General features: G+C 38.7%; 1 protein-coding gene across 1 annotated transcript; it reads right to left on the reverse strand.

Annotated features, from left to right (window-relative positions):
• Positions 1-1,563: 1,563 nt before the first annotated feature.
• LOC139459242 (uncharacterized) lies at positions 1,564-24,334 on the reverse strand. Its single transcript, XM_071240691.1, has 6 exons — positions 24,255-24,334; positions 21,773-21,829; positions 19,271-19,416; positions 3,013-3,165; positions 1,755-1,801; positions 1,564-1,620 (listed from the first exon to the last, which is right to left on the reverse strand). Exons 1-6 carry the CDS (start codon positions 24,332-24,334, stop codon positions 1,576-1,578), a joined length of 528 nt encoding a protein of 175 aa, XP_071096792.1. The 3' UTR covers positions 1,564-1,575.
• Between the last annotated feature and the right edge of the window lie 898 nt (positions 24,335-25,232).

Consider the following 25,232-nt stretch of genomic DNA (forward strand, 5'->3'; position numbering starts at 1 on the left):
GAATACAATGTATAATTCTGGTGCACTTCCATATGACTATATGGCATACAATAAGCTTTCGGGTCCCGTTTGGATCGGTTTGGGTGGCAGCTTAGTTATCCATAAAATAGTTTCCTCTCGGAATCTGCCATATTACTGGGGCTCCTCTTCAATTTAAATGGAATTACTTGTTTCTTTCAAAAGCATACAGTTTTAGAGACTAAGCATTAGCCTGAATAGACATCACAAGTTTGGAATTTGAAACTAATCTGTTTACAGTAACAGGACACTGCTTAAGTGTCATGTACAAATGAGAAAGTGGAATCCCGTCAATAAGGCGGACCAACCTTAAAACTATTAATAAACATTAAAATATGCAATATCGGAAAAATGTATATGTATATAATATCTGGCAAAATACACCAAGATCACTTTATACAAAAATAAGTTTTAAAAGCCGGTTGATATTCGTTTGCGTATTTGACGATTATATAACTTTCGAAAGTATAAAATTAATCCTTTTCCTGTTCCCAGACGTTCCTGAGCCTTGCGCTTTTCTAATTATTTTGACAAAAAAATTATTACCGTTATCATTGTATTAGTTAATGGGAAACGCGTGCCGATCAAGTACGTGCCGTACATTTAAGCGACATTGTACGATTCCGAACTTATCACGAGACTGTGTTTATGAATCATTGTCAAATAAATTTGGCATAGTGGAAACAATACGCGAAATCGCGCATGCACTGAACGGACAATTTTTACAAGGCATTGAGCAATCCGCATGCGCAGAACGATTGATTTCAGTACTTCCGCTAAGCGCTTCGAGTACAGCGTCAAACTCGAGCCTGTAATCTAACACGCGAGAAGTGACCAATGAAATCTGAGAAGTAGGAATACCGGTAGACGCTGTTTCTTGATTGACAATGTCAATCAAGAAAGGGTGGAGCTTGATGATATCCTTCTCTCCCAGTAAATTCCGATGTCAAATAACGACGTTATTTGGACGGAAAAACGATGGTTTGAAAGCGTCCAAATAAAGTCGTTTTTCCGTCCAATGACCATATACGAAAAAACGACGTTTTCGTGTTTGCAGTGTTAGGAAAGCTTTTGATAATGTTCTATCGACAAGCACAGTCGCCTGTTGTGGCAAACAGGGGTTGCTGAAGACCTATTCTTACCCTGATCGTCACGAGTCTGCACTTATATAACGACTTGCATGCATGCACGCGCACGCGTGTGTTTTTGTTCATGTGTACGTGCATGTGTGCGTGCGTTTGCGTGTGCGTGTGCGTGTGTGTGTGTGCTTGTACTAGGTCGTTCTTATTCCGTTTCTTTAGTGCTAGCCCTCGGAGATTCCATGTTACAGTTCAACATGGACAATCCACTAACACACCATACTGATTCCGACTGCAGACAACCAGGCCTTGTTTCATTGCCTTAGTGCCCAGCACCAGGAAAGGTAACAACAAGTTCCATCATTTTCATTACTTTCCGCTCTCCAGGCACACGCAATATCCACTTGAAGACAGGGGCGGTGTATACCAACAGAACGCTCATTGAATCAACAACGGAAGTGTTAGAGCTCATCATTTATTATTTTTTGTCGGGACCGATGTCTTTAGCGACGAAATTATATATCTGGAAGTACAGAGAAACATATATCAATAACGTTACTAATGAAATACATATTGACCAAAACGGTTCAAACGTTTACATAAACAACAACATCAACAATAATACGCGGATAGTTTGTGATTAGTTTATATACGAACCCTGATGTTTTCGTCGACAAATTCTTGCTCAGTAATCCAGCCATCCACTGAAAATAACAATATTTGCATGCGCATAACCTTCTCACTATGGACATACTATTTGAGTAAATGTGTAATATTGTCACATATTTGTTTCTTCGTTTGAGTTTTGTTAAACGCCTCACTCAGAAATATTCCAGCTGTATGACGACGGCCTGTAAATAATCGAGTCTCGACTTGACTCTGGATCCAGTGATTGACATCTTGAGGAACAGTACACGCAGTTGGGATATGGTGACGTGGAATCATAGACGCTACCGAGGGGATGTTGGGAACCTATATTTTTACCCAGAATTCCCACAGGTTGTTACTGGTACATTGTATGAATATTTTAGTTATTTCATAAAGAACTGCAGATTTCTTCTAAGCATGGCAATTATGCCCTGTAGATGACTAAACTGTACTTAGCATTTGGTACATTTTGATCTTTAATCTGTAAATCCGTTTTTGACTTGTATGCGGTTCTTTCACGAGACGAAAACTGTTGATTTCAATACTTGGGGATACATAAGAATAATCAATACAAAAGAAACGGTCATGATCTTATTTATCACATAACTCAATCTCCTCTTTTCTTTGGAGATGCAAAGTGTACTGGTTTTTATTTGGGCTGCAGTGTGACCTCTTATGCTTTCAAAAAACAATGAATTCTTTGAAATTGATTTACATCTAATCAAAATTGTACTTTATGTGTATAACATAATGTTGAACGTCTTGGTAGGTGGATAGATTGAACAGAAGTGACAATTTGACGTGTGATTTCACCACAAAAAGTAGTGAAACGGCATGATGCGACCCAACTCTGTCATGACAGGTATCTTATTGTGTACACTGTTAAAGGACGGTTCAATCATCATTATAATAATTAATTTCAATTATCAATAACATAAGATGATCACAGCCTTCAAGTGAGTAAGATGTTTTAACGCCACTTTGAAAAAAAGTTTCACTTATCTCACAGTGTCGCGATCGGTCTAAGTGGTTGGAAAGCCTAACGTGACATGGCCCTTAGACGTTTACAACATTGATGTGAATACAAACACAGGCACTGATAAACCAAGAATCATACATGTGTGAATATGGGATTGGAACCTACAATCAAAGGAACATCCCAATGAATCGCGGTTTTAAAACTACGCAACACAACACATTTCCCTTTTTACAGCTTGAACATCTGAACATTTATATTTGAAAGACAGAAACCGATTCAAATACATACAGTTTGTATCAAACTCCATAAATAGCCTGGGCACTTCTTGCAGATTGATGACGCCATTGTGATCATGGTCCAGGTATTTATACACCTCCCTGCCGATGAACTTTGAGAAGTGTGCTGCGTTAATGTACTCTGTCAAGGGCACGGAACCATCACCTTGAACCAAGGGAAAAAAACCCTTTGAATGCAACTATATCAGCAACACAGATGTTTCATAATGGATGGATGATAGAATGACATATTGGCTTGTTTTTGTTCATGTTGCTTAAATTTGTTTTGAGCTAAATTACTGCGGTCTGTAAATAATCACACCGCCAGTGCTTGAGATTATTGAGTTACGTGCCCTGGGCTGTGATAGTACCATTTGTGTCGAGGCACACATAACATAGGCCAATTTGGAAACATATTTTACGCCGCGGATGCTGAGAAGTAGCTAGTTGTATTTACATTACTCCGGACTAAAGTCGGCTCGTTTACCAACTGATGGGAAGTCGGGACGTAACGCTGCACAGAGACAGCGAATACTGGCTATTCTACACAAGACCAAATAGCGTCCATTCCAATTTGGAATGAACGTTGGAATGCTTTGGAAAGATCGCTCATTCCAAACTTTCCAAAGCTTGGAAAGATCGATCTTTCCAAAAAATCCAAAATTGGAATGGCAACATTTCCAAACATATTTCCATATTTCCAACACTGTAATTATTCTGTCGATTATTTTGGATGGGTGTAGTATTTTTGGTTTATTTAGGTTTTTTTTGAGTACTTTCCTGATTTGGCTATTTAAGTTTTGGTATATATTTTGCCATTTTTTTGTTGATTTTTTGTTTAGTGAGACTTTTGATTTCTGATTTTGAGCTGGGTAAGTTTAAGCTTATTTCTGGGAGTTAAAGGGATAATTTTGCTGCTTTATCTGTTGCCTGTGGTGTGTCTTTTAAGTTTTTTTAGGTGGTTATTTAGGTTCGTGTGTCCTGTTTGGAGTTTTGTAATTAATCTGTCAATTTTTTTAGAGGGGTGTAGGATTTTAGGTTTGGCTAGTGGTTTTCTGAGCACTTTTTTGATTTGGCTATTTGAGTTTTGATATTGATTATGCCATTTTTTGGTTATTTTTTGTTTGTTTACACTTTTAATTTCTGATTTTGAGATGGGTAGGTTTAGGCTTATTTCTGGTATTTTAAGAGATAATTTAGCTGCTTTATCGGCGCTTTCGTTGCCGTAAATTCCTACGTGGGCGGGAATCTACAAGAAGGTTATTTGTTTGCCTGCTTTTGTTAGGTCGTTGGAGCTTTTAAGTATTTGGTTTATTAATTTAGGTCGTTTTTTGGTATTTTTGTTTTGGCGGGCTTGTAGTCCACTAAGGGAGTCGGTGAGAATTAGGATTTTATTGTTGTTTTTAGATTGTTGGTTATGCAGGGCTGAGGCCATGCCAATAAGTTCGGCCGTGAATATAGATTGGTTGTTAGGGAGTCGGTAAGATTGTGTGGATATAACTGGAGAGAAGGATATCATCAAGCTCCTCCCTTTCTTGATTGGCATTGTCAATCAAGCAACAGCGTCTACCGGTATTCCTACTTCTCAGATTTCATTGGTATGTTCTCGCGGTTTAGATTACAGGCCCGAGTTTGACGCTGTACTCGAAGCGCTTAGCGGAAGTACTGAAATCAATCGTTCTGCGCATGCGGATTGCTTAATGCCTTGTCCAAATTTTCCGTTCTGTGCATGCGCGATTTCGCGTATTGTTTCCACTATATGTCACCACTATTTAACAGTGATTCATAAACACGGTCTCGTGATGAGTTCGGAATCGTACAATGTCGCTTTAATTTATGGCACGTACTTGATCGGCGCGTATTTCCCATTAACAAATACAATGATAACGGTAATAATTTTAGTCAAAATAATTAGGAAAGCGAGTATAGGAGTATAGGAAAAGGATTTATACTTTCGAAAGTTATATACTCGTCAAATACGCAAAAGAATATCAACCTGCTTTTAAAACTTATTTTTGTAGAAGGTGATCTTGGTGTTTATTGCCAGATAGTATATGCATATACATTTTCCAGATATTGCTTATTTTAATGTTTATTAATAGTTTTAAGGTTCGTCCGCCTAATTGACGGGATTCCACTTTCTCATTTGTACATGACACTTAAACAGTGTTCTGTTACTGTAAACAGATTAGTTTCAAATTCCAAACTGGTGATATCTATTCAGACTAATGCTTAGTCTCTAAAACTGTATAGTTTTTAAAGAAACAAGTAACTCCATTTACATTGAAGAGTCACATGGAAGTGCACCAGAATTATACACTGTATTCCGGACGATTGTGTTCTTTTATCTACTTTTAAATGTTGCCTATACACTAATCTGGACGTACTAGTCATTGTTCTATTTATGTCATCCTATTATATATATATATATATATATATATATATATATATATATATATATATATATATATATATATATATTTATATCAGATATACATTAACGCATGTTACCATTCTAAAGTCATACTCTCATATAACCTTATATTGTTCATAGTATCAAAGTTTATTCAACAACATCAAGAACAGCAATTTAAACTACTGAAACACCCAAACACAAGGTATCAAGCGCTGGTGCAGACGTGATGCATCGTAAAAAACTGTATCGTGATGTCTTCAGAAATACAATTTCTTGCAACATTTATACTACGAGATAGTAAGCCTTAAGCTTACTCACCGGTGGAACGTAGACAATATCGCTAATACAGATATCACGTATTTGAATGTTAATACTAAAGACAACACTCATTATTTTTGCAGTGACGATATAACACTTATACACGTTTATTGGTGACTTTCATCAGTTTTGCTATTAATTTTAAAAACTTTGTTTTCACATATACAAGTAGCAATACCCGACTAGCCTGTCATAGATACTTTTGGGGCAGTTTTCAATCTTGTACTGACTTACTCTGGTGTTCCTGAGGGGAGGTTATTGGCTTGGGTGTTATACCCCGTTTTTCTGGTAATCCTATTATTACTTCATTTTTATCTAATGACACCCTGTTCTCTGGATCACGGCTCCGTGACTATCCATAACAATTAAGATGAACATTCAGATCAAGTACATGAATGAGTTTGTTTTGACGCCACAGTCAATCAAAGACCAATGCTGTGCGGTTTGATTACACACTTCTACCAGGTCGAACATCGTGGATCTTTTTCTACCTAAAGAGAATCATAGTTCATATGCTAATCCATCTATTGCCTACGAAAACCGTCCCGCTCAAGATGACCTTACTTGTTGTTAAATCCATTCAAATACGCTGAAATGTGCGTGTCAAGGACAGCTGATGTCCGATGCTGAAGAACCGTGTTCACAGCTGCCCGACTTGGTATTTTTCTGCACTGACAGAAACTGGATGTACTGACACACAGCTGTTATAGATATTTAACTAACCCCTGATCAAATAGATGCCCTTTGTTAATCTCTGTGTGGAGTACCGTATATACCTGTGATAACGATACCGGTGGCGATGCTGATGGTGGTGGTGATGATAATGATGGTGACGGCGATGCGGGAACACCGCATGGATGACCTATTCCTGCATAGATATATCTAGATCGGTGACGCTAAGCCGGTGACCCGTACCCAGATCCGGACATACCAGTGAAACAGGCACTCACTCACTCACTCACTCACTCACTCACTCACTCTGTATCAATCTATCAATCTATCAATCAAACAATCAATCAAAATGGAAATCGAGTGACGGATGCTTGACTCATTGTAAGTCTTTGTACGCCATTGTATCGTTGCTAGTGGTACCAGTTACCGGTTTGGGCTAGACGAAGCATTGACGAAGCAAAGAGTTTAATCAGACGTCTCCTTGGGGGAGACAGGTATCACACCTGTGATCCCTGGCGATAAGAAATATGACATTGCGTACCAGGCCAGCAGTTAGACATATCAACGTATAATTGTAAATTCTCCTCGGCGTAATATATATCTTGCAGGTGTACGTAAACAGGATGTGTTTGGTAACTTGAGCAGGAAGCACAAGTACACGAAGGGATGTTATTTCAGATGACAAATGAAAGAAGACAGAAAGATTGTGACCCAAATTTAGTGACTGGTGGCCGTGTCGCACACACGACTTTTTATTAAGTGTATCCTCGAGAGTCAGTAAGGAACTAGAAATAACTGCCTTTGTTCCGTAAATCTCACCAAGTTTCAGCTTTCGCCTCTTCTTTTGTGAATGAGGTTTCACATTTGTAAAATGATCTCTGTTATCTGTCTGTACCATCAACTTAACTGCCCTCACACCCTGCAGTTTTCCCGTCCCATATTACCAAGCAGGTGACCCACAAGGAGGACTCATGAGTTATACTGTGCCTACCACAATAAGTTGTGAATACGTAGCCTTGCTGTGGCCAAACATTTTGTAACAATTTGGCAAACTTTGATATGTAAACAGCACATATAATTCAGTTTTATTTCATCTTAACATATCAGTTGAATCCCACTTGACCTTTGAAGATCCGGTTAAGAATAGATTTACAGCAACCCATGCTTGCCGTTATAGGCGACTATGCTTGTCGTAAGAGGCAACTAAAGGGATCGGGTGGTCAGGCTCGCTGACTTGGTTGATGCATGTCATCGTATCTCAATTGCGTGGATCGGTGGTCGTGATATCAATCACTGGATTGTCTGGTCCAGACTCGATTATTTACAGACAACCGTCATATAACTGGAATATTGCTACGTGCAGCGTTACACAATGAACAACAAAAACGGAAAAAACGGATCCTACTTATTTTGTGGATACCATAACAATAAATCAAACCAATAGATCGTTTGAGCTAGCTAAATATAAAAAAATAGTCGCACGGTCTCACGTGAAATGTTCTTCATGAATACTGTAAATCATGAAATTAACGCAATAATAAGTCAGCACACTAATGCGAGTATAGAAGAACCCTGGCCTCAAATGCGTCATGACATTTATGAGAGTAGCCTTGCAAAAATCACTGTAGTCATAAAAACGATTTTTACATATATAAATACATACAGAGGAAATGCTTAGCATTTATCTTTTAAGGAAGAATGTGGGACTTGCTTAATACATATGTATGTACATTTGGATGAATATAGATATACCTCCTTATAGATAGTGATCGTAGATGATTGTAGAACGTGCACGAAGAAAATGGAATAATTATGTGAGTAATCGGGTAAATACCACGTTTAGCAATATTCAGCCATGTTGCGATATTGGTTTCCAACATACAAGACGGACCATGAAATTATGACTAGAATTTGGACCTGGCTTTCTGGTGTGATGTAACACCTCATAATCTAATGTAGAAAAAGAGCTAAAAGCACGAATAAAGATCACGAGATGAAACTTATGTATACATCTGGGCATATATTTGCTTAGTATTACTACGTTAATTCATCAGTATATATGTATTTTGCACAAAGGATATTGTAGATCGACGCTTACACGCGCCTATTCACCAGTGCTGTAATATTTAATTCATTTGTCTTTTGATACATATAGATAGGAACATGGAGAGGCTGTCTAAAGAAATATAGACACGCATGGGATCTTTTGGATAGTTGTACTTCACGGTTAGACAAACGCTTAGTCTCTGAAAATACATTATTTTGGTTAAAACGAGAAACTATATTTAAATTTAAAAGGAGCCCAAGTGATATGGAAATTTTAGCCTAAACCCGTTGAACATCTAGGCTTGTTTCATTTGGGGCTATAGCATTGCAGTAAGGCCTGGGCGGAAGGGAACATAATTTGGTTCAGGGACTGTGAGACAAACTGCATCACTGTCTGTATCGCCGTCATGATCTTTAGAGCTACGAAATTAGAGCCATCTGAGACAGTCACTCGACACCTGCTTGCACCCATCAGATACCAGTCACTACTGTCACTACTCCTCTCTCCAAACGAAAATAAACCCGAAAAATGTCGGAAGTGGTTATTTTTAATCCTTCTAATTTACTATTTAGATACATGATTTAACTTAAAAGTAATTATATAGATATCTGTGATGCTGGTACCGTTTTGTCGCCATTGTGTAGCTATTGTGGAGTTATTATGAATATCAAATACATGTCTTGAAATATTGACTTGTAAAAGAGTTAATCAAAGAACCATATGTAGCCATTTAATTGGCGTGTATGGATATATTATCCATTTACTTATACACACTTATTATGGACATATACAGAATTTTATTGTACCTTATTATTAAAAACATGAAGATCCGGGTTAGAATAGACCTTCAACAACCCATGCCTGTTCGAAGGCGACTAACACGATCGGGTGGTCAGGCTCGCTGACTTGGTTGATGCATGTCATCGTATCCCAATTGCGTTGATCGGGGCTCTTGGTGATGATAACTGGATTGTCTGGTCCAGACTGGATTATTTACGAACCACTGTCATATAGCTGGTATATTGCTGAGTGCGGCGTTAAACAACAAACAAACAAAATCTATTATTAAACACCTTCCAACAATGAGAAATTAAACTTATGTTTCTATATATTCTGTTATATTTATAACATAATTTGATTCATAATTTAATTATTGCGTTGCTTTCTTCCCTGTCATTCAATGTACATATTCAACCCCCTAAACTTTTAATATAATTTCATTTTTCACAAATGGATACGTTAATGAGTTGCCTAGATCTCTCGTTACCTACTCACACGAACAGATTAAAATAATTTGTTTTACTATCATATTTCTGTTTATCTAATTCATAATACGAAATTGATAATTCATTTATCACAGTATAGATCATATTCGTTTATATCACTATCTGATGCTAAGGTTTTATTGCAGAAATTATAATTAATTCAAAATGTAGAAAGATACACAATTTGCCATTATTTATTAAACTGTACAAAGTATAATATAAAGATCAGAATGCCTGTAACGGGTAGTATTTAAGAAAGAAATATTTGTCGATAAGTCCCATTTTTCAGATATGCCCTTCAGTAGTAGTATTGTATATCTCCAAAGAGAGGTTTACATTGTAGTTATCATTATTTGTGGATAATTCAAAAAGCAACATAGAAAATATATATGCTACCATGACGAAAGAATACAGAGTATACATAACTCGCAATTATCCAAAAGAGATTTCAAATCACAATAACATATCTGATATAAAGAGGGGTGGTAATGATTTAATCTCTACATTGTGCCCTTGTTCGTGAGCCCTTGTTCTATTCAGCAAACAGCCCCAAACCGAAACTCCACAACATATCCGATTACACTGATTCAGACTGTCCCAGTTCTCCATGCGATACTGACGCCCGTTCGTCTCCCAGACCATACAGAATAAATTTAAAAGGAATCCAGCTCAAGTCTAGAACGATTTGGCAAGCCTAGATTGCCTCAATTCTATCCATGAAAGTAAGCATTAATAAAAAAAATATTGTTCTTGTCTGCTTCAGATTATATTTTGTAGAGACATATGTTTAACTAGGAAAATTGTACTGACACCGGCGCTGTCCCTATTGAAGCTATTTATAAGAATTTCGAATTGTCGTCCATTGTTCGATGTCAATACATCGATGACAAGTGAGGATATCATAAAGTAATCGTTGATGCCGCGCTACACTATAATAAAAATTATAATAAAGTTGACTGGTGTGTACATTACTACAGTGAACATTTACATGATCATGCCCTTATAATCAAATGCCGTAATGTCAAATACTAATATATTATTGTGTGATGAATTTAACTGGATCAGTGGTAACATGTGATATTAATATTCCATCAATTTCTCCCCTGGTTGGTCCATCCATGTCTAAAAAATGAACATAATACAATTAAAATGGAGCCTAGACCAATTCTTAATTTCAGGCTAGGGCTGTGGAAATCTAGACTTTCCCAATCGTTATAGATTTGAGTTGGTCTCGAGCTCATTTTTTACATTATTCTCTTGGGTCAACATACACTAACAAGACCAGATTGCCCCCCCCGCCGGAGCTCCTGGATTTTGGTTATATCAACTAACATGGCCAACTCTGCTCTTAAGTAAACAAGAACCTAATCAGCGAGGGGTCCTTTATCATCCCTATGTGACTGCTTATAAAAATCTGATATCTCTTCCCAAAGACCTGGTTAATAATATATTTTCTGCTGCATATTCGAAACAGAGTGAGTGAGTTGGTACTACATATGTTTACGGTTCTATTTTAAATGACTGCAGCGCCCCATTATGAAAACAAATTGTTTTAACGCCGCTCTCAGCAGTATTCCAGTGATATATTACGGCGGTCTGTTGTATATGAAATAAATGCAAATTGAATCTTGAATCTTGAAAGTTGTAACATTTCCGCTAATAAGTATCACATGCAGTATACAGTATATCAACTGCAATATACTGTATACAACATTCAGTATACAGTGTGTCGGGGGCTCCGCGCTGGGCTGGAGCACACATTTCCTACCCCTCTCCCTTCGGCAAACACCTCATGAGGGTTGCAACGAGGTCACAGGTCAGGCGTGCACTCGTCAGTTGTCTAATGCGGTCAAGAGTAAGATCTTCTGGAAGACCACTGCACTAGAGGTATGTGGATTGTTGATGAAGTACTACGTGTTTGGAACTGGGAGTCGAACACTAAGCACTTTTAGAGAAGATCTCACAATAAAACGTTATGGACTCGCGGACGGACTTGTGTTTTCATTTCAAGACTTACATGTATCAGGTTGAACTTCTACGACAGATGTAACTTGGTTACCGCTTCCTAACTGTAGCATTAACTAAACTTTACGCCTTTTATACACATTTGTGATGGGGCGACAATGCGACAACGAGACATATTTTGACCTTGAAAATGTCGCGTTACGGCATCGTCGCCCTTTTGTAAAATAAAGAAAAGGATTATTCAAAGAGCGACAATGCAAACACGCGACAATGCGACAAATGGCCAATTGTCGCACTTTTGTTAATTTTGACACGTTTTGCTTGTTTTTGTAAGGGCGTCATGCGACAATGCGACAACGCGACAATGTCCCTTCCGTGATCCGTGCAAATAAAACTGAGTTATGAAATAGAAGTCTGACATGCCAATAAAAAGATAAAGTGTTGCAGCTTCTGATTTCATAGATCTTCAAGAAGGATTATCAATGATAGGATGGGTGATGAGTTCAACTGCATGCCGATTCTATACGCTGTGATTAACAATAATGCTCCGAGTCAATACATTTTGTCAAAATGTATGACATGTATTACGTGAATGAACATATTTTTTATACTCGTCCATGTTTTTGACGGACAATATAATTTACATGCTCGGTAAAAGTGAGGACGGGCATCACTGTGTGTTTCCGTGCTTTGTTCAGGTGAACAATTGACTTGTCCTTGCATGTGTTTGTGACGGGTGCCACTTGTGTGGCAGGATACGCTCACCTTTTCCCGAACACCCGTTGGATGGCCTGAACCAATTCGGATTTTAATCCCACCCACATCAGTCTGTACACCGTGATATAACTGAAATACTGAATTACTGTACAGTTGAAAATGGTGTTTAATGCGATTACCGTACTGTGTTACTGCAACTGATCAAATGTTGTGCAGTGCTGTTATGTAATATGTAAAAGAAAGCATATTCAATTATCCAATTGATTTGAATAGTGCGTCAGTGTATTTTATTAACGCCCCAAACCGTAATTTAAACACATATAATAACAGATCATATACACGCATGGTGCCTTGACTTACTGCTAACTTTAATAGGCCATCCCGGAATAAAATAGTCCCCCCCCCCCCCCCCGTTTTAGTATGTTTACAAGAAATATATTCCAAACAATATCCTCATTAGATGAGGATTACCTCAGTAAGTCAATTACAATGACAGAGCGTCGTAATACATTTACATCAAGTACAATACGTCAAAATGGCCGACACGATAAACGTGACGGGAGATATTTCCGAAGTTGTTAATTAACCTGTGGCTATTTCAGGCCTTTGTCATCACTGATCTATTAGCCGATCGTTGAAAGGTGATTGTAAAGATGTGTCAAATAGATACTAAGGTAAATTCATAGATTGCTGTTGATTGTCACTACGATAGTTTGGATGTTTTTTTCGTTTGTTTTTTTCTCTGGGATGGGTTGTAGCGAGGGTATCCTTAAATGGGCATGCAACCACGCTTCTGTATGAATTCGTACCAGTGAATTCCAAGGGTTTTCCCCAGGAATGTGGAAGTAGTCAGTGTTTACGCCATTTCAAGAATACAGTCACGTGAAAAACGTCATGTGACCGACCTCTCGTCCTAGCCGTATATCTTGTAAACTTCACATTAAAAATTTTGTTATTATTCAGGGATGTGAGCAGGTTTTCCCGAAAAAAAAGGAAAAGTCTAGGGGGGTCTGGGGGCATGCCCCCCCCCCCCCCCCCCCCACCCACCCAGAAATTTTTAAAACATTTAATGCATTTTAAGCAATTTCGTGCAGTTTGGACAACATTCACACCAAGAAATGTAATAAGTCAATGGCAAAAGTCAATAAGTCAAATAAGCAAGATGGCAGATGCAGTAAAATTTCGAAGTTAAATCAGTACTTTTAAAAAATCGGGCATAGCTTTCGCGCACCTGGCTACCCGCCAGGTCTGGGAGCAATACTGCCATAAACTGAAACCCCCATCCCCCAGACACAAGGACAACTGTCACAAGCGTGCAATGTCTGACCCTTTCCCCATGTTGAAGCATATTGAAAAAAACTTACCTTGTACTTACCTTTTGATGGAAAAAACAAAACTCCATTGCAAACATAATACATTAATACAACATATATCCCCATGACGGGGTTTTGGACGCTGAAGAAACATTCATAGTTTTTTCGCTTATCACATGAACAACTGTAAAACATCTCATTCACTTACAGGCTAAAAGACAACTTTATCTTAAAAACAAGCCATCAGCTGACTCTGAGTATTTACAATTTCTGTGTGACGCCACACCCCACGTTATAGTGCAAGTATTCGTGACAGAAAACGTATTATGTCCGAAAACCTATGCTGGTGAAAGCCCTGATCGAAAACAGGACAATCCGCGCCAAATGTGCGGTTTTCGATGATATTTTTCGGAGTGTTTTTTAAAAAAATTTAATTAAATTTTTACGCGGAAGATGATTTTTTCCGAGGACTACAGTTTTAAAAAACGCGATTTTCCGCGTTTCCGCGGAGATTTCACATCCCTGATTATTATAACCAAATGAAACACAACCCATTATTCGATAGGGGTGACTGTTCATAGCCGAGGGATATGTTACCACAATAAACTTGGTAACATTGTTTGGTTTGACTTCTTGGCGCGTGCCTGAATTTCAGTAACATGTTGCATATCCTAAAACTGGCTTATCAGCAAATCTCGCTGCACTGCGCGCGACAGATACTAGAGCAAGGCATGCCAGAAATACGAAACCTAAAGCTTTCGAAAGGAAGCCTTGGGAATCACGTGCGTCGGGGGACCAGCGCCAGCTGATTGGCCATTAACAGCTGTACAAGGCGGAGCAAAAAGCATCGTTTTCCGTCCATTTTACGCTTGAAAAACTCGACCATTTTCTGCACACTTTCTAGACGCTCACCAATTAATCAATTTTAATGAATTTTTAGTCGTTTTTCCGTCCATTGACCATATACGGAAAAAAACGACGTTTTCGTGTTTGCAGTGTAATAGGTCTCAAGATTAAGTATTCGGCTGGATGGCAGCTGCCATTTAATTACAAAACAGACAGCCGTCTAGGCGGCTCACATGTAAGTGCGCCGACATGTGCCTAAGATCATAAAATGGACAATCTTTGGTAACATCTAATTTATTGTTGTCTCACGCCAGAGCTGTGAATAATTCTGTTCATTGAACAATTGGAATTCAGGAAGTTATCAATAATTATTTTACTTAACATAAGATAAGATAAGTTGTTTACAACATAATATTATGATGTCAGGACGTACTACTGTCAAAACCATATATTTTAAAATCAACTATGATTTCCAAGTCCCGATTAGCAAATCAATGAGGTATCAGATTCACCACATGTGCACAGACCGCCTATACTTATATATATATTTTTCATAACTATTCTCCAGTTAAAGTCCTATCCTCTTATCAAAAAGTCTGTGAGAGTGATCATCATTAACGAAACTCATTCACATCAAAGAATACAGAACAAATGAAGAATCAGATGCATACATTTATTGCCATGCTTTATTCATCACGAAGTAGATTAACATACATTTGTGAATAGCACTTAAACTGTGATAATGAATTTTACCATTGTCCATATTATATTATAAATATTAACCATAATATGGATTTCCGAATATAAAAACGACTCCAAACGTTGATATTTCAGACAAAAACAAAGTCAGATGTCTTTTAACGTTCAGGGGAAAAGGGTTTGCTTTCACAATTGAACATTTGTTTTCACCAAAGGACACTCAAATCAAGCCAAAAACAGTAAAACTACATATATATGGTTAGCGACCGCCTTTATACAGCGAGGGGGGAAATTCGTCTGCTCTAACTGCCTTCACAAAAACATTCCAGCCCTTAATTAACGAGGCAGCTGTGACGTAGTAGCATTACATTCGCTGCGTTTGCAGCATATAAGATGTGTAATCTGTGGAGTGACTTAAGTAATATTACGGCTGAAATCTTACTTGCATGGTTGTTTTAATAGAAAACTTACGGTTTAAAAACACAATTGTTCTTATATAATGTTATTAGGTTTGATTTATAAATACAAGAGAAGATTTTTTATATACATATAAAACTGGTCGAAAATACAGCTGAACAATAGAAAAAGAAAAATAGGAGTTGTGAATAGTGACAAATTTGAATTACATCACCGTGTCAATAATTATTGATTGATTCCGTCAAACAACTGTCAAACCATTTATTGCCATGTACGTACATGTACACAGGAAGTCGGCGCTGTCGGAGGCTCCAGGTAAATAAACATCGTGGTTTTATGACGGGAGATCAGACGAACCGTGAACCAGGGGCATGCGACGTAATTACACCTAAAGGTGGTAGAACCAGGGTATTGTCTCTTGGACTGGCTAATTGACCGTACGTATAATTGGTAAATATATTCGTTTTGACACCCGTGTTTCATGCGCATCCCGGCTCATAAGCAGAATACAGACAAATGAGGCCCCGTGATCAGCGGAGCGTGAACAACATGGATGCCGCCTTTCGGCCGTACCGAACAGTCAAGCTGCGATCTCGGAACTGAATCCAATTGCAAGCGGAGACAAGATTACTTCCCTTACCCAAACATGATCGTTGCTCAGAAATGTTCAAATCTATCTTCAGTAAATCATGAAATTAATGCGAGCATGACATTTATGCGAAAAATGCGACTGTCAGTCCCTCTGATTCTTTTAATATGTTTCATTTCATCATGATAAAAAAGTTAGTCACTTATAAGGTTACCACGTTGAAAATGGAAACGATCGTTAACAAAAACAACAAAATGTATTCTCTCATCACTCAGCCTAACAGTGATATAACTGCAAATTAAACAATCAAGTACGCTAAAGTATTACACATGGTGGGTGGAGGACCAGGGGCACTTTGAGTTTGACAGGTGTCATCAACTGGTCAAGTAACATCACGGTTTGTATATTCACGTTGATCGGACAGTCTAGACTGGCGCCAACTAATCATGACGGCGTCTTCAGATCAGAACTGAACTTTATTTCTCCCAGGTTTAGGCTTACGTGGATAACGGAAAATTTTGTTTAAGTGATAGCACATTTGTAATTCAATCTAATATACTTTCCTTGATTGATTATATGGCTGCGGTCGTAGATCCGGATGTATCTTAATATGCTCAGTATAGACACAGGGTTTATTGTTATACTATTAGGATTAATAGCTACAATTGAGTATTTATATCCTTAATCATAAAGTTAGTCACTACTTTCACACTTTGATTTGTATGATTTTGGTTATGATTAAATTGACAAAATAAGAAATCATTCCGTGTATATGTGTATTATATATTGTACCCCAATACATAATTAAATTGTGTATAAATAAGGACACTAGGTTAATTAATGTAATTGATTATTTGATAAACATATTCACATTTAGTTGTGTGATATGTCACAGAGGTAAAGCTAATTCATAACAACTAATTGTCCCATTTATGTGGTTTCTATCTTTTATATGAAGCAAATGCTATAACATGGGGTGATAAACTTCATTGGCAATAGACGTAGCATATAATTGTCCACATGAACAGTGTACTCTGTTCCAGATATGTTTATTCATTTTGTCAGCATTTAAATCGTTGCATTCCTGGCTAGATGATTCATTTGACGAAATCTTGTTCCCTGTTTTGAATTACCGTCAGATAGTTCCAGAACAATTATAAAATTTTCAGCCCTATGTGTTGCGCATAATTCCGAGATAATTCGAAGTTCATATTCTTGTACGAACACTTATCAAAATTCATTTATACCTAGTACTATTATGTACATATGTATATTAGTTCAAATTATAATAATGAGGCCCTCTATATTCTCGAAACGGTCTTTGTTCTACGACAACCGTAAGGCGGTATGGGAAAACAAAATATTTGTTTAATTGTTCAAAGTTCAAAGTCAATGTCATATAATTATAGACAAGGAAGATAAGAAATTAAATATAAAGAGTAGCCACTTTAAATGACAGAATTTCTTTTAGTTAAATTTGCTCATGATTTGGTCTTTTCGTGGTACATAGTGCCAAAATACTCTTAATTATTTACTTTCATGTCATTACTAATCTCACATAAGGTCAAAAGTTGTACAACTTTTAACAGATATGATTATGACATGTTGTATCCAAACATTTCCAAACATTTCCAAACAAATCCAAACAAATCCAAGCTTGGAAATATGACCTTTCCAAATATTGGAATGGTCATATTTCCAATTGGAATGGTGGTATTTCCAAGTTTTGGATTTTTTGGAATGGATGATATTTTGTCCAGTGCTAGTAGGGCATTGATATTCACTTTACACTGCTGACCATTGCTTCTACTGTACGCCTTTATTATTCGCCGCCACCATTTCGAGAACATGAATCTTCATAAGTTTTGCAAAAGAATGTATTCTTTGTAAAATGTTCGTTTGTTTGTTTGTTGTTTAACGCCACACTCAGTTATATTCCAGCTATATGACGGCGGTCAGTAAATAATCGAGTCTGGACCAGACAATCCAGTGATTTGCACCATGATCATCGATCCACGCAATAGGGATACGACACGCATCAACCAAGTCAGCGAGCCTGACCACCCGATCCCGTTTGTCGTCCCTTACAACAAGCATAGTCGCCTTTTACGGCAAGAATGGGTTTCTGAAGACCTTTTCTAACCCGGATCTTCACGGGTCTTGTGTCATCTGACCTCACCTGTGTGTTCAAATGATGTTGAGACTAACCACGGGCCAAGATTCAGATAAGCTCTCCTGAATGAGGCGAATGAGGTCAGCTCGGAATTAACCTCACAGAGTACAAATGATATTATAAACGTGAACTGCAAACTATCAGCTCTGGGTTTCTGAATACCTATCTACGGTAGCGTTGTAGGGCCAAGGTGAAAATCTTTTTGTCTAAGTTTCTCCTACGTAGGACTTTGTATCTTCTACGTAGGACTTAATATCTCCTACGTAGGACTTAATATCTCCTACGTAGGACTTAATATCTCCTACGTGGGATTTACTATCTCCTACGTAGGAGATAGTAAGTCCTATGTAGGAGATATTAAGTCCTACGTAGGAGATAGTTATTCTAGTCCATACAAAGTCCTATGTAGGAGATACTAAGTCCTACGTAGGAGATATTAAGTCCTTCGTAGGAGATAGTAAGTCCTACGTAGAAGATGGTAAGTCCTACGTAGAAGATTCTACGACAAAAAAAATTCACCGTGGCCCCATTACGCTTCCGTACCTATCCTACCCCGATATTTTGGGTTTTCAACCTGAAAAAATCCTTAACCCAACCTGATTTTCTCAGGACATGTAGATAAGACATTTCAAATATACTGAAAAACAGCATGGGTCACGGATTAAATCATAGTTATATTTTCTCTTGACGTTAGAACAACTCATCGGAATTCATTTTGACCAATATGCATCGACATGATCATTTCAAAACTCCAAAAGGTGTAAGAAAGAAAGAAGAAAATGTCAGCCATTTCTACAAAGGGCCCTCATAACACCACCGTCCTTTGGGTTTTACCATCAGCGTCAGCCAGATGCCACCGCCGCTCGAACTCCAACAGGGATTGCACGCCATCTTTGTTGAAATCCTCACTGTGGAACACCATCCTGAAGAAGTCATTTAGACTCAGTGTCGTCGGCAAGGGCGTTGTCGTTGTGGTGTGTCTACAAAATAGAAATACACCATATCAATGTTTGAATGATAATTTAATGTTTGCGCTGCACTTACCTATGTTCCAGCTATATCACGGCAGTTTGTAAACAATCGAGTCCATACCAGACAAAACAGTGACTGATATCATGAACAACGATCCACGCACGCCGTCGGGATACAATTCAGTCCATCGCTTTGTACGACCAGCATTGCTTTCTAGGGATCTCCAGACCCGTGAAGATTCCGGGGTAGAATACGTCTTCAGCAACACATGCTTGCCGTAAAAGTTGACTATGCTTGTCGTAAAAGGCGACAAACGGTATCGGGTGGTCAGGCTCTCTGACTTGGTTGATGCATGTCATCATGTCCTCAACATGTTTGTTTGTGTGTTTGTTGTTTAACGCCGCACTCAGCAGTATTCCAACTATATGACGGCGGTCTGTAAATAATCGAGTCTGGACCAGACAATCCAGTGATTGATTTCATGAACATCGATCCACGCAATAGGGATACGATGACATGAATCAACTAAGCGAGTGTGAAGGTAGGAGTGTGAGAAGGGGAAGGATTGGTTAATGGATAAAAAATGTGCTAATTGTGTTTCTCACATCAAAACACCAATCCACCCTATGCCATGGCTGTGCCAGGCACAGGTTTGAAAAGATACGAGTCGTTCTCTATTTAATATTATCTGGCTTTGTAACTTATGAAAACCATGCGTTACCTGGTAACTAAATCGAGATCCAAACCCAAATTGATAGTATTTATACCCTAAAACAATTAAATTTACAAAATTGTGAGAAATGTTAGTTTCTATGGAAAGAGTTGTATGATAACAATGACCCGGGACGCCCTGAACGGGGTCGATCGTCTATATTTTGGGTTTGTTCATACCTGTTTTATAGTCTGCTAATCATATACTGTGAAGCAGTCAACTTAATGGAAACTGCACGTTGACTACTGCCAGTTTCCAGCATGCCAAAAGGCGCATCGCTACTTTATACACAAACACTGAATGAAATCGCAACTAAATCACAAGTATATCACAATAATAATGGTTTACAGAGATAAATCCACCTTCCTTGAAAGTGTCAAAATCAGGAATGGCACCCTACGCACGTGTGAAACTCTCGGATATATTTTGGTGTTTTGATTAACAGACTTAACGTTCTTGCATACCATGTTTGTCGTCAACACTTATCTTTGTAATAATAATAGGCCTATTAATGCTGCGCTATACCCACACCACGGGGGCATACTGGGTGAACAGAGACACATTTCGAACACAATCACTTGCCCAAAGAGACACCACATGTGTTGCAGTTCCTCTAGTGTGGGGCAGGACCGAAGCCCTAGGAACTCCCAGGAGCCAAGCTACCGAACACCGTCACCCATCTGAGGAATCTCAGTTGCTTACCTACAGTGTACACTTGATTTGTGACCTGTGCACTATGCACAGGACCAGGTGCCGCAACAGTTTGTTCTTTTACTTGGTATAAAGATTTAAATTTCATGATTCCTAACTTTTCTGGAGAGTATATTCACGCCTTTACATCAATGTTGAGACCCGCGAAGATTCCCGGGTAGAATAGGTCTTCAGCAACCCATGCTTGCCGTAAAAGGTGACTATGCTTGTCGTAAAAGGGGACTAACGGGATCGGGTGGTCAGGCTCGCTGACTTGGTTGATGCATGTCATCGATCCCAATTGCGTGGATCGATGCTCATGATGTCAATCACTGGATTGTCTGGTCCAGACTCGATTATTTACAGACCGCCGTCAAATAGCTGGAATATTGCTGAGTGCGGCGTTAAACAACCAACCAACCAACCAACCAACCAACATCAATGTTGAAATTGGTAGACACTGTATTTAAAAGAGAAGGCATATTGTCTTACGACGTGCATCTGGTTTTGTGCATTGTTTAAATAGGAGACGTATCTACTATGAAGAAGGTTCGATGGGGTAGCATAGTGGTTTAAGTTTCTGCTCGTCACGCCGAAGATCCAGGTTTGATGCACGACATATAAACAACGCTAAGCCCATACCCATTCGCCATGATATTCCTGAATATTGCTGAACCCTAACTTACTCACCACAGTATAGGACGGTGCCGCTAACCACGCAAGCTTGCAGGCTCAATGAAGAATAAGTAGTATACAAAAATACACAGAATATTTTCCTGACCCCAGAACATATATGGCTCAAGCAGCCAATGCTCATCCCCTTAACGTGCGTCTTCTTTAATACTCGATAGTTCCTTATAGAAGTATTTTATGAAACTTCATACATACATGACCAGCACTACATTAGTTATGGTATTTGTCTCAATGTGTACAGAACAGTTACTGGAATATAGGGGACATACTTAGCTGATTCAGCACATAGGAAGAGGCCAGCCACGAGAAGCAATGTAGACCACATCCTGAAAGAATGACCAGCATGATGACATAAGATGAGGATAATAATACATACAGCAGAACCTGGATATAACGAACTACCAGGAACCAGTTCGCTCTATTTAGCACAATCTGATCGTATTCGGTCACGGTCATCCTGAAAGAACGACCAGCATGACGACATAAGATGAGGATAATAATACATACAGCAGAACCTGGATATAACGAACTACCAGGAACCAGTTCGCTCTATTTAGCAAAATCTGATCGTATTCGGTCACGGCGATTCTACTAGGATCCTATCACAATTTGATCACGATTGGAATTGGTCCAGATCTGACTGCGACCAGAAAATATCCTTCGATTGCCCACCAGATCACAAGCGGGTGTTAACTGGATGATGACAAGATAGCATCAGGATAAGCTGGATTTCGACCAGGTCCTGTACTGCCTGGATACCGGTATGATGGCGACAGATCCCCCTTGATTGCGACCAGATCCCTATTTGATGTTGACATGGTGGCTATTGGGTAACGTGGAATGCAACCAGATCCCGACCGGATGCAATCACCATGGCGGCATCCCTCATTGAGACCAGGTGCTGACAGTATCGGTAAGGTGCCCCCGGAGTGAGACAAAATTCCGACTGGATGCCAACAGAAATTGCAGTTGGGTATCCCAATGTTTGAGACTATTTTTGAGGCTAGCATGATGGACCTCCGCGGATTGAGACCAAACCCTGACCCAATGTTAATATGTTAACAGTTTGGTCTTCCAATTGATATCAGATGTAGAACTGTAGATCGGATGGTAACAATGTGCGACCTGTCTGAATCATGCCCTTCGGCATCTATCATTGCTCAGATTATTCTCAATAGGATTCTGGACCCGCGATCCTAGTAATTGAACTGTCCTTCGTTGACAGATTTTTATTTCGTCTAAATCTATGTATTATTAATGTACTTCTCGTCACGATATGGCTGAAATAAAGCCGATGTGACGTTAAATCTTAACTCACTCACTCACTCACTGGACCCGCGAAGATCCGGGGTAGAATAGGTCTTCAGCAACCCATGCTTGCCGTAAAAGGCTACAAACGGTATCGGGTGGTCAGGCTCGCTAACATGGTTGATGCATTTCATCGTATCCCAATTGCTTGGATCGATGCTCAGGAGAATAATCACTGGGTTGGCTGGTCCTTACTCGATTCTTTACAGACCGCCAACACATATAGCTGGAATATTGCTGAGTGCGGCGTAAAACAAAAAAACCAACAACAATAGGATTCTGCTTATTCCAAAAGAACAAACACTATCAGTGGTACAAGAGTATAAATTACCATACAGTTCATATACATAACATACAAAACGGCATATACATTGGGCTCTCTGTGTATCTTTTTTTTGAACCTCCAGTCAAATTTCTGCTAATTCTGTCTACGTGTATTAAATTTCCAACACAAGTATGATCTATAAATGTCTACATATTCCAACATTTGTGTAAAAGCAAACTTCTTCCAGCCTTCCTTTGACCACTGGACCCGTGAAGATCCGGGGTAGAAGAGGTCTTCAGCAACCCATGCTTGCCGTAAAAGGTGACTATGCTTGTCGTAAAAGGCGACTAACGGGATCGGGTGGTCAGGCTCGCTGACCTTGTTGATGCATGTCATCGTATCCCAATGGCGTGGATCGATGCTCATGATATTAATCACTGGATTGTCTGGTCCAGACTCGATTATTTACAGACCGCCGTCATATAGCTGGAATATTGCTGAGTGTGGCGTTAAACAACAAACCAAAACCTTTGACACTGATTTGCCTATTATCATTTCTGGCGGCAGCTGCGTTAAGTAGCTCCGCCATGGCTAACGTAAACCAACATACACTCACTTATCCATTCGTATATAACTGGTTCAAACGTTTCTTGCAATCGTTGACTCATTTGTCAATATCGTATAGCCTGTGGATATCACCATATTCCTTATCATACAATCATGCCCATTAGGATTGGCAGATATAAGAACAACGGATAGATCAGAAACAGCATACGGTATAGTCTAATGGTCAAAATATTTCAGATGTGATGTTGAAACAATATCGTATTAATTTCATAGTCTGCTTTAAACGTCTATAGTATGAAAACTGGTAACAACTAGAACCAGACAACATATAATCATACATTCAAAACTAGGTGTTCCCGAAATGTTGAACGTGTCCTGCCCCACTAGTAGCTAATATCACAAAGACATTCAATGGCAAGTCAAATGTTCACATGTGGAACATATGGTACAAGTCAAAATAGGGAATTGCATTGGTATGTAAACACATCCAGGTCACATGTGTTAGTATAATATCCCACATACTACTTGAAATTTATTTGCCTCAACAACTTATCCAGAGGCTGAACAATGAATAAACTGATTGTTGTGAATATTGATTCACGAAATCCTACCTGTGCGGAGTTGATCCTGTAAAAAACAATGATAAAACAACGTTATCAGTAAGTAGTAGTTTGACCTTTGCCTGAAGCATACCACAGGAAGGTAAAAGTCTTATCTATCGTCGTACGAGTAGAGTTTGGTCAGGTGTCGGTCAGGCGACGGGTTATGTTTGTTTGTCACGTCTTCAAGACATCGCTGCCAAATAATAGTTACAGAAATCCAGTGGTAGATATCAGTAGCGGCGATCCAAGCCGTCGAGGTACGATCACACGCAGAATAACGCCAATGAGCCTGACCACGCGAGGTGAGGATGAATGGTTAGGTTTGGATTTTAGACACAGACAACGAAAAAACTGGGGTAGCTAGGGCCTATATTATTACCGGACTCCCCACGGGGGTTCTTACTTATGAGTAAGTAATGATTAAACCTAAATACAAGATAGGAATAGTGAGTGAGTGAGTTAAAAGTTTAAGTCACATAGGCAATATTTCAGCCATATCGTGACTAAATCAAATTATACATTAACAATACATATATTTAGAATAAAACCTGTCGACAAGGGACAGTAAAAGAACTAGATTATCTCAGATATAGATTTAAATCTAGTATGTAACAATAAAATTTGACTATTCATAACAATACAATAAAAATTGGGATCACCAGCAACTGAAATGAGGTCATCATACTGGGGACCATGGGGACTTACAGTACCTTTGCTACCTGCATGGACCCAGCAGGATTTACACCTTGCCTTTAGTCACTGGTGAATATTAACAGGGTTTAGCCGGAGATTAAAACAAACAAATATTCTACGATTAAAACACTGGTATACATAATAATACTTTGACCGCAATCAAGGGCACAGTCAGTAACAATCTCAGTTAATAATCATGTACAACCAATTTATAAAAGATATAACTTTCTACATAAAAATCATTTAATTCTATTTATTTGGAAAAAACGATGATTAAATTACTATTTTGTAAAT

This window comes from Haliotis cracherodii, unplaced genomic scaffold, assembly GCF_022045235.1.
Source record: "Haliotis cracherodii isolate W230 unplaced genomic scaffold, xgHalCrac1.p SCAF_13, whole genome shotgun sequence".
Taxonomy (NCBI): domain Eukaryota; kingdom Metazoa; phylum Mollusca; class Gastropoda; order Lepetellida; family Haliotidae; genus Haliotis; species Haliotis cracherodii.

Bases quoted from the DNA above. Each gene is read 5' to 3' on its own strand.
- LOC139459242 (XM_071240691.1), bottom strand. From the start codon at position 24,334: ATGCTTCAGGCAAAGGTCAAACTACTACTTACTGATAACGTTGTTTTA. The intron at 21,830-24,254 runs GTAGGATTTCGT...TCATTCTTTCAG, and splicing joins ACAGGATCAACTCCGCACAG to GATGTGGTCTACATTGCTTC. The intron at 1,621-1,754 runs GTTCGTATATAA...CTGTACTTCCAG, and splicing joins TTGTCGACGAAAACATCAGG to ATATATAATTTCGTCGCTAA.